The 17,432-nt window shown below is 42.7% G+C and overlaps 1 protein-coding gene across 2 annotated transcripts in view; it reads right to left on the bottom strand.

The window, feature by feature from the left end:
- Positions 1–17,432, bottom strand: part of ACSS2 (acyl-CoA synthetase short chain family member 2) — a 47,450-nt gene that overhangs the window by 9,211 nt on the left and 20,807 nt on the right. The window contains exons 3-8 of one of the 2 annotated variants that reach the window (XM_046679014.1): positions 4,667–4,758; positions 4,363–4,466; positions 4,037–4,109; positions 3,678–3,753; positions 3,402–3,516; positions 2,583–2,621 (exon numbers count right to left, since the gene is read on the bottom strand). In XM_046679014.1, coding sequence (XP_046534970.1) covers positions 2,583–2,621; positions 3,402–3,516; positions 3,678–3,753; positions 4,037–4,109; positions 4,363–4,466; positions 4,667–4,758 — 499 coding nt within the window. The remainder of the gene's footprint in view (positions 1–2,582; positions 2,622–3,401; positions 3,517–3,677; positions 3,754–4,036; positions 4,110–4,362; positions 4,467–4,666; positions 4,759–17,432) is intronic. The other variant, XM_046679015.1, reaches the window with a different exon arrangement.

Genomic DNA, 17,432 nt, shown 5'->3' with positions numbered 1-17,432 from the left:
AAAAGAGGACTGGTGGCAGATGTTAGCTCAGGGCTAATCTTTCTCATAAAACAACCAAACAAATAAAAAAAACCCCAAAGTGTTAGACACATACCTTATGAAATAACTCTCCAACCACACCCCTTTCTGTATTATCTGCCCCTTACCCTAGAGAATTTTAAGTTTCTGGCGCGTAAGCATCAGAAGAATGACTAGCCCAGGTCAAGTGAGGCACCATTAAAAATAAAAAGAAGAAAAAGAAAGAAGAGAGAGAAGCTGCCCACAGCTAGAAAACATAAAAATACACCCTATTTTTTAGTGGAATAGCCATATGGATCTACACACATATTGTCACGTGGACACTTTTTTTTCCTGCCAAATGATCTACTTGAGATGAGGGCATTAATGTATTTAAGCAGAAGTATGTCAATATTGCTTTGGGCAAATGGTGCTGGTCTATAGCACTGGTCTGAATCATCATAGAAAAGGCAGTAGGTATATGTAAGGGCAAGGCATAGTTACACCGTGGCAATGAGGGAACTCCTGTAATCTTGTAAAACTGTTTCCTCTGTGGGTGTGTGGGTAAGAAGGGTGGGGAGTACTCCAGGTGTGGCACCAATAACCAGCACCAGGAAGCAGGGTGAGCTTAATTAGTGGTGCAAACTTTGATTGTGAATTAGGTGTGTGCCTGTGAGGGCCCAGAGCTCTGAACCAGGAAAAGGTTTTAATTTTCTGAAATGAGAGTTGAGAAGTTGGCCTTTGTCCTTGAACCAGGATAGCCTCAGGGAGGACAGCTGCCACGTGTGAGAGAAGAACTTGAGGAAGCTCATAGGTGATATGGTTGAACAGGACACCTGCAAATGTGCCAGATTCTCCCTTGAAGATAGCTTAAGAAGGTAGAGCTATTTTTTTTTTTTTTTTTTTTAAAGATTTTTTTTTATTTTTTCCTTTTTCTCTCCAAAGCCCCCCGGTACATAGTTGTATATTCTTCGTTGTGGGTCCTTCTAGTTGTGGCATGTGGGACGCTGCCTCAGCGTGGTTTGATGAGCAGTGCCATGTCCGCGCCCAGGATTCGAACCAACGAAACACTGGGCCGCCTGCAGCGGAGCGCGCGAACTTAACCACTCGGCCACGGGGCCAGCCCCAAGAAGGTAGAGCTATTTTAAGATAGCCTAAGGGGGTCTGGAGCTCTGACAAGATTTCTGCAGCTTTGATTGCAATTCTCAGACCAACAAACCTAGACTTTGTAAGCCTATTTTTATGGTCTTTGTTTTTTTGGCAACTGATTGCTTTTACCTCCAGGAAACAAAAATCCAGGCGCTTGTGGCCCAAGAGTCTCCGGTATTAAGAATTACACGATTCTATTTCTTTTCTGGTTTCCCTTTTAAAAATGCCAATCTGTCTCCTATGTTAAAAGTAATAAAAGATAACATTTATGGTGTAGTTACTACGTGCCGAACACTTTACTATATTGACAAAACCCTATCAGGTAGGTACAATTATTATCTTTACTTTACAGAGGGGAAACTGAGGCAAGAGAACTTAAGTAACTTGCCCAAGCTCCCACAGCAGCAGTTGACAGAGCTAGGAATTGAACCCAAGTAGTCTGGGTCCATTGCCCACACTCTAACCACTAAGTTTGTTACTTCTTTCAAGAAAAAAGTCTTAGGTCCCTGTCTGAGTTTTAAAAGGAAAGCAGTGTCTCCTGGGAATCAGATCTGTCTCCATCACGCTAATGAGAATAACGAAAAGGGGATTATAATTACCATTAGCCTAAGAGGTTAATCCTAGCAGATTTAGAGTAAGACACCCTATGGAGGGTGGTAAAACTCAGAGGAATAGTGGATTTTATGGTTTGTTTTGGTGAAGGAAGTGGTTTCCTTTTAAGCATATATTATCATCTCTCTATTACTAACAAGGAAACTGAAACCCAGAGAGAAGAGGTGACTTATTCAAGGTCATACAGGTAAAAATTGGTCTCTGGATTCCAAGCCCAGTCTCTCCTCTATACTAATCTGTTCTGAGTCCCTTCTTGGGGATCTCCCTTCTTAGAACCACGTGCAATGTAACTTTTCTTCAATTTAGCACTTAATTCTATCAGAGTTCATATGTAGTTTATAAATCCCAAAGTAGTATATAAACGTATTTAGGAATCTTCTCTGCTGTCCTATATAAAACTTAGGTTTTCATTTGTAACACACATCTAACTCCCCAACTTCATGGTGCATTTCCAAAGTCAAGGTCTGTACCTCCTCTGCCTGCTCTTCCTCCTGTCTCTCCTGGCTCCACCCCAGCTAAGCGCACAGTAAAAACTTTCTGACAGGTTTCTTGGTCCTCTCTCCACAAAGGTCCTGAGCAACAGCAGGAATGAAATGTGATGTCTGCTGCTACCTCTCTGAGATCTACAATCTATGCCAGTTCAGAGAGGTAGCAACAGGCATTAGGTTTCACTACCCTTTAGAGTGACTTAGATGGCAAAGGACCCAGGAACAGAGAGAAGGGGGTTAGGTCTGGCAGCCACCACAATGGGAAAAACAGGCAAAGAGCAGTTGGACACACTGTCAAGCAAACAGGGAAGCAGTGCCCATGGCAGAGGAGGATACCTGGGGCCAGATGCGCGTGGGTTTCTCTTTCGGCTTACCCTGTCAAGAGCCCACGGAAAGGGAAGTGAGCAGGGTCTGAGTGTAGGGGAGTGGGATGGAAGAGTCAGTGTGCCCCAAACCTCTGGTTGCCTCCTTTCCCTCAGGCTCCCTTCTCACTGGTCGTCCCAGCCTCCATTTTCCTGATCCTATTCCCAGCCCCTGTACACTCAGAACCCCTAATGCCAACTGGGGTCTCCCGTCAGCTTCTCTAGCCCTAAGACTACTCAAGGCTCCTTAAGTCACAGAAGCTCAGGAACACTGTCCTTCTGGATGCTGGAGCTTTCATTCTCATGCCTGTTTGACCGGGAGGCCACCATTGGGCTTTTCCACTATTTCCACCAGGAGCACTGGATCTAAAGCTAACAAGGGCCCATATCTTGAGGGCCAAAATCCTGGACCTTCCATGGTGGGAATACACAGGTAGCCCAGTAATGAAGATTACAACCCGGTAATCAAGATGACTACATATAGTCACCCAGGTCAGCCCATTTCTAATCCAAGTCCAAGCCCTGAGGGTCCCTTGTGCCTATCAAGATACCTTAACCAACACGGGAGTCTCCCTCACAATCTCTCACACTAAGTTCCCAAGGCAAGGGGCTTCCTATCTACATTCAAGGTCAAAGTCCCCCAACTCCCAGCCAGCCCTGCCAGAGGAGGCATTCCTGGGATTGCTCCCAGATCCTCAGCATTCAGGAAGCAAAGAAAGACATCAGGAACTTCCTGGGAAGGAAGAGGGAGCCAATTTGAGCCCAGAGGAGAGCACAGCAGTAACAGACTCACCTGTATATCCCGGCATGGCCTCTTAATTGGGGGAGACTGACTGGGAGAGTCACCTGTGCCCAGCTCTTCCCGCCCCAGGTGCTTGACCACAATGCAGCATATCACTGGGAAACCCCTGGAGGAAAGAAAAGCCTGAAGTGGTGGGCTGGTTGGCTCAAGAGAGAATTTGGCAGGACCCGCCCATGTCCATCTATGGTAGGGGGGACAAAGGGAACTTGGCACTGGGGAAAGGTCCAGTTAACCCAGAGCATTAGCCAACCAGCCAAACACACTTACTTTTCCCGACATTTCTCCAGGGCCTCGTCAGCCAGCTCCTTCAGGTTCACAAGCTTTTCCCCCCTGTAGAAGGCATCTTTGGGGAGCAACAGACATTCCAGGCCTTAGGAAGTCACCACACTCCTAGCCCCTTAACCCTAGTGAGCACAATATTCATGGAGCCCTTCCTGAGTAGGTCTCTTGACTCTGATTCTTCTAGCTGATTTGAGCTGACAGAAGCTCAACCAAGGTGCAACCAGGAGAAAAAGGGTAAGCAGTTCCTACCCTCTATGCTGAGCAGTCCCAAATACCAACTAGCTGATTGGAGATCAAGACTTGCGGTGTGGGGGTTCTGGAGAAGGGGTGAGAGAATTAGTCACCTGTAGTGATGAGAAGGCTGCAGCTGGAATCCAGAATCCGTTCACACAGAGACTCTGCAGAGAAGCCTGCAAACTAGGAAAGGGAAGAAAGACTGAAGGAGAGGAAGACCCAGGGATTGCATGAACAAGGAAAGGAGTCACTCATAAAACCTTCAGGGTCTCTAAGCCAGGGTCCTAGAAGAAACTGGGTAACTGATATGGAACCTATGACACAAACATTCTAAACTCCTTAGTCTGGTTCTTAAGATCCTCCATCATCCAGGCCCAACCTACTTCTCCAGAGCCCCATCCCCCACCAGGCCCCTTTTTCCAGCCCAAATTCCTACCACAATGGAGTGCAGAGCCCCAAGGCGGGCACACGCCAGCATGGCCACCACAAGCTCCAGTATCATGGGCATGTAGATGGCCACTCGGTCACCCTTCCGAATGCCTGCAGGTAAAGGACACAGACCATCGACCATGGACCCTTCCTGCTGCTACTCGCTCACTCTCATCCAGCTACCACCCTCCCAGCTGACCTTTTCTGTTCCCCTGTTACCAGAATCCTTTCATTCCTTATCTACCTTCCCCAAGTCCTCAGATACCCCAAGGCCAGACCCTCCAGTCCCCTTCTCATATCCCAACACTCACCCTGTTTTCGGAGAACATTGCTGAACTGACACACTTGGACCAAAAGTGCACGGTATGTGATCTGGGTGGTCTCCTCTGGCTCATTGCCCTCCCTGAGATACATCAGAAAGAACCAGTCATTAAGGAGTATAACTTCTTCCCCAAACAACAAATAGGAAGAGTCATAAAATCCATTCAGTAACACCAAGGCCTGGAAATGTCCTGTGAAGGTCATTTGCCATCTGCCACCACACCTTGAGCCGACCAGATACTTTTGGCCTTTCAAAGTATTCTTTATACACAAGCTGTGTGTCATTGGAAAATGCAGTGTCCATCTCTGAGCCTCATTTAGGTTGATAAAATGGGATGACGGACCCTTCTCTTCCATCCTAGGGATGTGTTAAGGAGAAATGCTATCACAGATGTGATTCTTCCTAAGCACAGTGTCAAGGCTGCATTGGTATTATTCAACGGGGGCTCTCTAGACCACTGGTACCCAAGTCACCACCCTCTATCAGCTGATTTCTGTCTACCTCCTCGGCCTTGCCTCGCACTCCTCCTCAGGCTTCAGGCTGGTTTCCTTCAGTCATTCCTTCATTTGTTCATTTGCTTATTCAACAACTACTATGTGCTCTATACATGTATAGAAATAAGGCACTGATGAACAAGATAAGCAAGATCCCTGACAACATGGAGCTTATATTCCAATGATAGTGCAGGAAATACACAAGTAACAAATACAACCAAGATAATTTCAGATTATGATAAGTATTATGAAGGAGATAAAGAATGATATAATCATGAATGACAGAGGAGAAACACTTTTTAAAAAGACACCTTGGGGCCAGCCCTGTGGCCTCATGGTTGGGTTTGGCGCACTCTGCTTTGGTGGCCTGGGTTTAAGTTCCCGGTGCGGACCTCCACCACTCGTCAGTGGCCATGCTGTGGTAGCGACCTACATACAAAATGGAGGAATATTGGCACAGATGTTGGCTCAGGGTGAATCTTCCTCAGAGAAAAAAAAAAAAGGACATCTTAAGGAACTTTCATGACAGTATATAAAGACTTAACTATAAGAACATTCCCCTCAGTGTTTTTTTTTCAATTTTATTATTTTTTGAATTACTAATACATAAAAATGGCACTGCATGAAAAGATATGTAATAAGAAGTGTCCCTCCCACCCTTATTCCCCAATCACCCTGCCTACCGGCAACAACTGTTACTACAATGTTGTGCAACTTTCCAGAAATAGACAATATGCAAACAGGGCCACTCCTAGTAGGATGGAGGGTGTAGGGTAACTGAACTAGTGCGGAGTGACCAAGATAATCACTTTGGAAGAAGGCTACACTGTTAGCATCTTTCATAAGGTCTTTGGGATATCATGGAAGATGGAAATTTAAAAATTGAATTTAAAAAACTGAATTTTAATGCTGCTCAGAAGAGAGATAAGCACCTCACAGTCCCCAAATAAGCCCAGGTGGACAGAGGTGGGAAAGAGCTACTCAACTACAGGACAGGCCTATTAGACAAGCATATATATACATGCATTTATGTTTACATATTCTCATTTTTTCTAAACACATGATGACATACAATACACACTATTCTGTATATTTTTTATTGAGTATAATATACATCCAATAAACTCCATAAATCTTAAGTATAGAGCTTGATCATCTTGCTTTTTTTAAATTTAACAATACACCTTGATATCATTCTCCATCAAGACTTATAGTGCTGTTTCCTTTTCTTTGTCATCTGCATAATGGTTCCATTGTTTATACATGCTATAATTTACTTAACAAATAAATGCTTCAATAAATATCTTTATTCATATGTAATTTTACTCACTTGCAAATATCTCTGTAGGATGAATTACTACGAGTGAAATTGTTAGGTCAAAGTGTATGTGCATTTTAAATATCTATAGACACTAGAGGATGACTTCTTTAAATAAGATGGTCAGGGAAGGTCTCTCCTTGGGGAGGTGATATTTGAGCTAAGACCTGAGTAATGAGAAGTAGGCAACTATAGGAATTCTTGGGAAGAGTATCCTGTGCAGAGAGAACACTGGAAAGGCACTGAGGTGGTAAAGAGCTTGGCCTATTCAATGAACAGAAAGGAAGACAGTATGGCTGGAGCATAGCAAACAAGAAGGAAGGTAAGAATGAGAGGTAGGCAGCAGCCAGATCATATAAGGCCTTGTAGGCAAGGGTAAGAAGTTTAAATTTTTTTCTAAGTGGGTTCCTCCTGGCTTCCCTTACACACAAAGCCTGCCTCCACACTTTTGATCATGCCATTGCCCCTTCTCAGAATGCCTTCCCTCCTCCTTCAGGCACCAGCCTTACAGCCCTCCCTAACTACTACAGGTCATTGTGCTCCCCCTCCTTCCTTACTACCCAGAGTACTTATGAAGGAAGTAACTAAAACCCCGAGAGATGTAGTAGCTTGGCCAAGGTCACGCAATAATAAGTGGCAGAGCCAAGAACAGATCCTCAGGTCCTCTAATTTCAAGTCAGGACTCTTTCCCCTCATAGTGTAAAGGACAGGGACTAGTAGGGAAGCCAGACTTTTGGAGGTTACACAGATTATCAGCTTCTTTCCAGTTCTTGGCTCAATGAGTCAGTTACTATCCTTTCCTTGGCTTAGCCCTCCTAGGGCTGAGAGGAGCCAAGTGCAGAGAGCTCTCTAAAGTGGGAAGGAACAGGGAGAGAGGAAGCTGGCAAAGGGCCCTGAATGCCAGAGGCATAAAATGCCATTTCCTTAACTGGCCCACTGATGAGTGCCACAGGAACTTCAGAACATCTCCAGTTACAGCTAAATGCTGGCATTATAACCATGCACTCATGCACTCATGTCTCCACGTACCACCTCACTTGTGTGCATTCACATGCATAAAATCACATATACTAAAACACAAAATATTGTAGGCATAAAAGTTGCCCATTTGCACACATAGGCACAAATAAGCATAACTATATGGACCCAAGCCTCAAACATGGGTCCATCTACAAGTATATGCACTGCATTTATATATCCACCTATGTGCACAGCTTGCCCCTCCAGAATCATTTGAAATTTATCTCATGTATTTTATTTACTGTATATTATCTGTGTCTTTCACTGGAATATAAGCTCCATGATAACAGAGACCTTGTCTGTCTTGTTCAATGCTACATCCCTAGCACCTAGAATAGAGCCGGATACATAGAAGGTGCACAGGAACAGATAAGCACAAACCTATACGAGAACAGCATACTTGAGCCCACTTGCAGTTACATATATGCACAAAAACCACACAGTGTACATTCCTCTCCCTGGCTCTGGAGCTCAAGTTATACATTATTGATATAGGTACCTTACTACTTCCAGTGTCTTCTTTCTCTGACATACACACCAGGAGGGGGCCCTTGGCTGGTTGCGATGGGGGAGGGAACAGAGTACCATCTACTGCAAAATTCCAAGCACTCTAAGTTGTTACAGTTTTTAAAAGAATATCCAATTTAGTCTCCTGACTCCAAAGAGATCAAAAGAGGTCATTTGCTGTGCTTGAGGTCACAGGATAGGGTGTGGCAGAGCAGGGACCAGGACTCAGGGTCCAGGCTTCTTTCCTCTATACTGAGAGCTGCAAACTCAAAAATTGACGGGGTCCGGGCTGGTAACATAAATGAGTCAAGTGAACCATGTGAAAGAAAAATTCAATAGAGACAAGAAATAGTTCACTTTTCTCTTAACTTTTCTATAAGAAAAGAGCCATACTGCAATGACACTTAGTTTCAGTTTTAGGGGGAAAATAGAGAGGTGCAGGAACTGGAAAACTGGAGAATACATGCTCTGGCAAAAGGAGGCATCTAGTACTTAAACTTAACTCCTGTCAACTTTTGCCCTCGGGGAATAAGGGCTCAGTTACCATTTTTTTCAGTTTTTTTTAAAGAAGCCTAGAATCTATTTCTGAATTTTTAAGTGTTGACAACTAATTTTTAAAAGTTTTAAACACTGTGGGCAAACAAAACTATTAAAGAGAGATTTAGCTGGTGGGCTACTGATTAGGAACCCTTGGTGTAGACCAAACTACTTCCCTTTAACCTGGACGGTATATGGTATGGGACAACCCAGGGTTTACGGTCTCATCTTCTTCCTCTAGGAAGACTTCAACTACCTTGCTCTTACACTCTCCAAATTTACTGTAATCCATTATTGATTCAATATATATATATATATTTAGAATTAGACTACTCTTCACATCTACTTCTACCATCCTAGTCCAAAATCACCATTAGATAAGTCAGACCATGTCACTCCTCTGCTCAAAATGCTCAGACATTTTCCCCTATCATTTTGAATAAAAGTAAAAGTCCTCACAATGGCCTGATAGTTCCTGTACGATCTAGACCCTCATTACTTTTCTGTTCTCATATATTCTTATTCTCTCGTCCTCTCCCTCTGCCTCTGCTCCAGCCACGTGACCTAACTGTTTGGCAAAAACACCAAGCACACTTAACCTCAGAACTTTTGCCCTCTACTTGGAGCATTCTTCTCCTAGATAGCTACATGGCTTATTCCCTATCTTTGCGTTATTGCTCAAATGTTGGTTTCTCAGTGAGGTCATCCTTGAGCACTCCATATAAAAGAGCACCCTCCCCCAGGGCCCAGGTGCTCCAAATGAACATCTTCCATGAAGTCTTCCCTGGTTTCTCTTTTTCCCCACCTACTCGAAAGCTGAAAGTTCCCTCTTCCTCTCAAGGCCCTTTATCTCGCTTTCTTTTTGCTCTATTGGTTCTACCTTGCATTACATCTATTGGGGCCTTATCTTTCCCATTACACCCCGGGCTCTTGGAGGGATCATGTCTTCTTCTTCTCTGTCTCCTCTAAGCACAGTTGGCATAATAAATACTTAAGGTTCATGGTCAAATCATTGAAAAACTGATAACTGATTAATGACAGGCAAGACTGGGGCTCCCCGCTTTACATGAGAGGGATAGTAATTTGATTGGAGATTTTAGTTCCCTAAACTCGCAGAAAAGTAAGGCACAGGATAGGAGGAAACAGCTGAGGAAAAAAATAAATGAGGAAAACTGGATTTTTCACAGAAGCATTAGAGGGCAGGATCTAACCTGGTGGGTTAGGCCTTCCAGAGAAGAAATACCCAGATGAGAAGATGAGTCAAACTTATTATGAGAGGAACACTGAACTCAGCTGTTTAGCCTGGAGAAGAGACGATATCAAGAGACATGATAGCAAGTCTCAAATATATGTATCTTTTTTGCCTCCACCCTAATTCAAGCCACCGTCATCTCTTGCCTGGATGACCACAATGGCCCCAAACTGGTCTCACACTTCACTCTTGCCCCCTTCCAATCCAGAATGATCTATTTAAAACATAGACCAAGCTACATCATCTCCTGCTTAAAACCCTTTAGTGGCTTTCATTGCATGTAGAAGAAAATCCAAACTTCTACTATGCCTTGTTTCCTCTCCAACTCTTGTGCCATTGTCCCATTCTGCTTAATAGGCTTCAGACACATTAGTCTTCTGCCTGATAGTGCATGCCATGTTCTTTTACTATCTTTCCCCAACTCTTTGAATGGTTTGCTTTTCCTCATGTTTCTGATCTCAATTTAAATATCACTTCCCTAGTGAAGCATTCCCTGACCACCTTAAGTAGCATCAGCTCTTCCTGACATTCTTCATCACAACACTATTTATTTTTTTATAGCATTTTCCTCAAGCTATAATTCTTTTATTATTTATTTATTTATTGCTAATTGGCTGTCTCCCCTACTAGACTATAAGTCTTCTGAAGGCAGAGACCAGTTTGGTCTTGTTCACTGCTGAATCCCCAGTGCCTTGCAAAGAACCTTGTATATAGTCGGTGCTCAATAAATACTTGCTGAATAAGTGAATGAACTTGAAGGATTATTATAAGAAAGAAGCAGACTAGTGTTATGTAACTATAAATGGAAGAGCTAGGGCAAATGTGAGAGTCCAACCTAAGGAAAGCCTTTCTGTCAGAGCTGTCCAACGATGGAAGCTACTCCTTCGGGAGCTCCCTAACTCTGAAGATATCATGTAGAACCTGAGATTTGCAGGGATACTGAAGAGCAGACTCCACAACATGGTTAGTACCAAGCAAGACCACTGTGTCTCAAAGTGGTCAAACAGTGTTAATTATGCAAATTCCAAGGTCCCGCCCCACAAAGCTACAGCATAGGATTGTGCAGGTTGGGCCATGGAAACCCTGACACGTACTAAATCATTCTCCAGGAATTGGGGTCCTTTGAATTTTCATTTTATAAGCAACCCATGTGATTCATGTTCACTGAAGTTTGAGATGACCTTTAAGGCCCTTCCAACTTTGAGATTCTTTGATTCTGTAAAATTAAGAAATAATGTGTGCTATGATCCATAAAACATGCACAAATGTGAGGCACCCAGATGTAAGTATACCCTCAAGTCACTTTCCCTTTTACCAAGGGAACAGGGAGTGGGAGCAACATAACTTGACCAATTAGCAGCCTAATGTTCCCTCTGGGTATTCTTGGCCTAGTCATGGTGAGGAGGGAGAACAGCTGAAGGAGGTGGTGGGAGGATGCACACCCCAAAGACTGAATCACAAATCACTTAGAACGCCAGAGGAAAACAGAGTTTTTGATGTCCATCACCCTTATTTACAGATAAGAAACAGAATGCACAGATGGGAAGGGATGGCTCGAGGTTACTTAGCACATTAGTAGCAGCATTATTCTAAAGCAGTGCTATCCAGTATGGTAGCCACAAGCCACATATACAGCTGTTGAACACCTGAAATGTGGCAGAGGAATTTTTAATTGTATTTAATTTTAATTATTTTAAATAAGTCACCTGTGGCTAGTACTAGAGTCTAGATGTCTCTAGTTCAGGGCATTCTCCTCCTAAATGACATGGCCTCCAAAAGGGAGATGTTTTTTCCAAAGCCAGAATTAGCATAAGGAAGAAGATCAAAGTGCAGGAGTCCTGAGAACTGTGGGGTTGAAGTCCACCACAGGATGGATTTTAGTGCAGCTGTAATCACCCAAGAGAATTGAAAACATACATCCATACAAAACTCATATACAAATGTTCATAGCAGCATTATTCATAATACCAAAAAGTGAAAACAACCCAAATGCCCATCATTTGAAGAAAGGATAAACAAAATGTGGTATATCCATATAACGGAATATTATTCAGCATAAAAAGGAATGAAGTGCTGATACATGCTATAACATGGATGAACCTTGAAAAGATTATGCTAAGTGAAAGAAGCTAAACACAGAAGGCCACATATTGTATGATTCCATTTATATGAAATGTCCAGAATAGGCAAAGCCATAGAGACAGAAAGTAGATTAGTGGTTGCCTAGGACTGAGGTGGGGAAAAGTTGGAGGAAAATGAGGAGTGACTGCTAATGAATATGGGGTTTCTTTTTGGAGTGGTGAAAGTGTTCTAAAATTGATTTTGATGATGGTTGCCTAACTCTGTGAATATAACAAAAATCATTGAATTGCACACTTTAAATGGGTAAATTGTATGGTATGAACTATAGCTCAAATTTTAAAAAGCTTGTGATTTTGATTGGAATTGCAATAAACATATAGATTAATTTGGGAAAAAAAGACATCTTTACAAATCTTCCTTTCCAAAAAGATTGTCTGTTACCACTATTCAGTCATTCATACTGTTCATTCATTCATTTATTCATTCATTCATATTATCACTTCCTATTTGCCTGAAGACTTGACACTTAGTTATTTTATTTTTAGCATTCTAGTCATATGTATACATCTGTTTCCCTCACTGGATTGTTAGTTCCTTAAAGGCAAACAGGATATCTTTTCATCTGTTTCCTCCTCAGTGCCTAGCACAAAGTTTTACACACAGTAGAAACTTAATACAGAATTATGAAATGAATGGATAAAAGAATGAATGAATGAACAAACTTCTCTGCTCTTAGGACCAGCCAGATCCAGGCTGATCAGAGTGAGAAAGCATGGAAGGAAAGAGAGGATTATAGAGGATACAAACAAAGAAGACAGATGCTAGACAGGCAGGGGGAAATGGTAGACACAAGAGGAAAAGAGTGTTTAAAACTTGTAGAATAGATTTGGAGACATATCAAGAAGAGTTTCTTGAGCCAGCCCTGATGGTCTAGTGGTTAAAGTTCAGCGCTCTCACTGCTTCGATGGTCCGGGTTCACCTCCCAGTTGTGGAACCACACCACCCATCTGTCAGTTGCCATGTTGTGGAGGCAGCTCACGTAGAAGAAGTAGAAGGACTTACAACCAGGGTATACAACCATGCACTGGGTCTTTGAAGAGAGGAAAAAAAAGAAGAAAACTGGCAACAGATGTTAGCTCAGGGCGAATCTTTCCCTGCAAAAAAAAGGAGAGTTTCTTGAGCCCCTACCCTGGGCTCTGTCCTGGACTCTATGCCATGGGAGAGACTGGAAGAAGCCCCTGGATCTGAGGCTAAGGCTACGGGACTTGTGCTTTGCAATCTGGACTATTATTGCACCCTGTCCTCCTGTCAGCTATTTTCAGGCCTTGATCCAGGGACCTTGTGCCTGTTCCCCTTGGCCAAGGTGGCTTTGATGCCAGCCAGTTGGATTCTGCACCTCTTCTCTGTTAAGCAGGCAGACCTGGGCCAGTACTGAAGGCAATCCCTTTCCCACTACCTTTTTGCCTACTTACAAGAGGGAAATCATACACACTCGTTCCTACCATTATGTGCCACATGCTAGCCTTACCCAAAACAAGTGAATGAGGGCAGCCCTCTCAGATCTTTTATTATCACAGCATTGGAATGCTGCCTAAAACAGGAATATGCCTGGAGCAGAAAAAGAAAGCAGGAAGAAGAGCCAGAGTCACCATTTTACATGTACATCAGGTCTCCCAAGTATAACAGACACATGCAAAAATATTCGTTACAATGGTTCTTTGTTATTTAGGTAGATAGCATAGTTTAAATAATTAGTTTTCAAGCTAGGGTACTCTATTCCTGCGGGTACCTGCGCAGGAAAAGTTTTAAGAGAATAAGTGTCCAGATTCTCAACTTCTGTAAGTAATCTTTCCTAACAATTGATCTGTCTGTGTTGGTTCTCCTTTCCCACTTCCTCTTTCACAAATACTCTTCTCTCACTTTGTAAAAAAAAAATGCCATCTCTCTCTCTTATCCCAAATCTTAATATGCCTGTACAATGATAGGGTAAAAAAAACTTCCAGAGTGCCACACAAAGGGACAATTTGAGAAGTATAACTTCAGGGGGAGAGCCCCAAGTAAGCAAATCAGAGAGCTCCTCTAAGAAATCAATATTGAAAGGAGTAACATCTTAATTCATCCAGGTGACAAACTCATGACAAACCATTTGCCTTATTTCTCTTAGAATTGTAATTCAGAAGTTAAATAGTTATCACAGGGTGATAAACTGACGTATTTATTTTAATTGAAAAAGAAGTTAGGCATTTTCTAACAGAGAGTAAATCTGATTCAGCTGATTATGTTTACAGTGAGAACTGGCTGTGCAAATTAGGTTATATGGTAGACATTTTCTATAAATTATATGAGCTAAATTTGCAGTTCCAAGGTTGTGAAAGAGATATATAAAATATATACATGTATACAACATAAAATACATTGGAAATTAGATTCCTGCAATTATTTAATCTTATGATAAAATGTTTAAGTGTGAACTTTAAAATGTGTGGAGAGTTACATAATTTTTCAAAATTCTTGTAGGTATGTGATTTTAAAAGTTAAGACTACTGATCTAAATAATTATTTTTTAAAGGTACGCTGCCATTGCCCACCACATAAGAATCATCTGAGGAGGTTATAAAAATACAAGTCAGAAGTCTTATCCTTTGGAGGTTCTGATTTGGATGGGGTCTAGGAATTGGGATTATTAACAAGATCCTCAGGTAATTATTTGGAGTCACCAGACCTAGATTTATTGTTTACCCCTAATTCAGTGTATGAATTTGCACAAATTTTCCCCTTTCTCTAGCCTCAGTTTCTTTCTCTGTAAAGTATAAGATGGGAGGAGGGAGTCAGGAGGAGGAGGAAGGTTGGTGTTAGACTGGATAATCTCTAATGTGTCTTAGACTCCTTGATTCTCATTTCTCCCTTTCAGAGGCAGGAGAATGGGCCCTAAAAGTCAGTTTCAGAGACAAGAGGTTTTACTTACATGGGGGTACAAAAGAACAAACTTAGCTGAGGTAGAGACCAAATAAAAGTAATGAAACCGGACATGCCTGCCTCACATGGTTTTTGTGTAGATCAAATAAGAATCCAGCTAATTCCTTCCACGAGTACAGTACAAAACCTCTTTAGAGGATATTCCCTCACCTGATCCTCACAGCTACTTTAGCTGTAGGTAGAGCAGATATTATTATCTCTATTTTAAAGGTACAAGAAATTCAGAGGAAGTGGCTTGCCACATGGTAGGGGGGGGCGAGGAGTGGGGTAAGGACAAACCTGAAACTAGGTCCCAGGTTTCTGAATCCAGGCTAGTGTTTGTTCCACTGTACCAATTTGGAGCATACCTAAATGAACATGGAAAAGCTTTTCTCCTAAGAATCTCCAGGAGCACTGTGAGAAGCAGAGGAGGAAATTCCCATATACTTTGAGCTTTAGCCTGTGGTCAAGACCATACCAACCACAATCTCATCAATATCCTCAGAACTTCTTGAAAGTCCCAAAACCTCAGGCAAGGAAGCCGGCATATATCTACGTTCACAGTACTTGGCAGTGCTCAAGTGTCACAGGAGCACTTGTACATCCCTTTGCTTCTAGAGACACATACCCCCTCCCTAGAAATAAGGAAAACACACCGTCCCCAACGTTTCTTTCCTAAATAAAATTCCAGCTCACAGGTAAAAACCTTGTCCCCAATAGACTGCGAGTCCCATGAGGACAAGGACCGGATTTCTCTTGTTTATTGGTATATCCTAAGCACCTAGTATTATAAATATCTATAAAAATGATTTTTAAAAAACCTACTGCTAGGGCTGGCCCCATGGCAGAGTGGTTAAGTTCACATGCTCTGCTTCGGGGAGCCAGGGTTTCGCCAGTTCGAATCCTGGGTATGGACATGACACTGCTCATCAAGCCATGCTGAGGTGGCGTCCCACATGCCACAACTAGAAGGACCCACGACTAAAATATACAACTATGTACCAGGGGGCTTTGGGGAGAAAAAAGAAAAATAAAATCTTAAAAAAAAAAAACCTACTGCTAGAAGCTAGTGGATTGTTCTTGGAGCACGGTTATCCATAAGCTGGACCCTTACCTAACAGCATATACAAAAATTAACACAAAATGGATCAAGGACCTAAATGTAAGACCTAATACAATAAAGTCTTAGAGGAAAACCTAGGACAAAAGCTTTATAACATTGGATTTGGCAATGATTTCTTTGATATGACACCAAAGACACAGGTAACAAAAGAAAAAACAGACAAATTGGACTTCATGAAAATTAAAAATTTTGTACATCAAAAGAAACTATCCACAGAGTAAAAGGGCAACCCACAGAATGAGAGAAAATATGTGCAAATCATATATCTCATAAGGAATTAATATCCAGAATACACAGAGAACTCCTAAAACTCAACAACAAAAAAACAACCAGGGGCCAACCCAGTGACGTAGTGGTTAAGTTCGTGCACTCTGCTTTGGGAGCCTGGGGTTTGCCAGTTTGGATGCCAGGTGTGGACCTACATACCACTTATCAAGCTATGCTGTGGCAGGTGTCCCACATACAAAATAGGGGAAGATGGGCATAGATGTTAGCTCAGGGCCAACCTTCCTTAAAAAAACCCAACCAACCCAATTCAAAAATGGCCAAAGATTTGGGGCTGGCCTGGTGGCACAGCAGTTAAGTCTGCGTACTCCGATTCGGTGGCCCAGGGCTTGCAGGTTAGGACCCTGGGTGTGAACCTAGCAACACTCATCAAGCCACGCTGTGGCGGCATCCCACATAAAATAGAGGAAGATTAGCACAAATGTTAGCTCAGCAACAATTTTCCTCAAGTGAAAAGAGGAAGATTGGCAACAGATGTTAGCTCAGGGCCAATCTTCCTCACACACACAAAAAATAAGGCCAAAGACCTGAATAGACATTTCTCCAAAGAAGATATATGAATGGCCAATAAGCACATGAAAAGATGCTCAACTTTGCTAATCATTAGGGAAACGCAAATCAAAAATATTCATTAGGATGGTTACTATGAAAAAAACAGAAAACAGGGGGCTGGCCCCGTGGCCAAGTGGTTAAGTTTGCGTGCTCCGCTGCAGGCGGCCCAGTGTTTCGTTGGTTCAAATTCTGGGCACATACATGGCACTGCTCATCAAACCACACTGAGGTGGCATCCCACATGCCACAACTAGAAGGACCCACAATGAAGAATATACAACTATGTACCAGGGGGCTTTGGGGAGAAAAAGGAAAACAATAAAATCTTTAAAAAAAAAAAAACAAACAGAAAACAACAAGTGTTAGTGAGGATGTGGAGAAATTGGAACCCTTGTGTACTGTTGGTGGGAATGTAAAATGGTGCAGTGCTGGGGGCTGGCCCCGTGGCCGAGTGGTTAAGTTCGCGCGCTCCGCTGCAGGCGGCCCAGTGTTTCGTTGGTTCGAATCTTGGGCGCGGACATGGCACTGCTCGTCAGACCACGCTGAGGCAGCGTCCCACATGCCACAACTAGAAGAACCCACAATGAAGAATATACAACTATGTACCAGGGGGCTTTGGGGAGAAAAAGG

The sequence above is a fragment of the Equus quagga genome, chromosome 12, assembly GCF_021613505.1.
Source record: "Equus quagga isolate Etosha38 chromosome 12, UCLA_HA_Equagga_1.0, whole genome shotgun sequence".
NCBI lineage: Eukaryota > Metazoa > Chordata > Mammalia > Perissodactyla > Equidae > Equus > Equus quagga.
The sequence above is the reverse complement of the archived record's forward strand: the minus strand, read 5'-3'. Positions and strand labels throughout refer to the sequence as shown.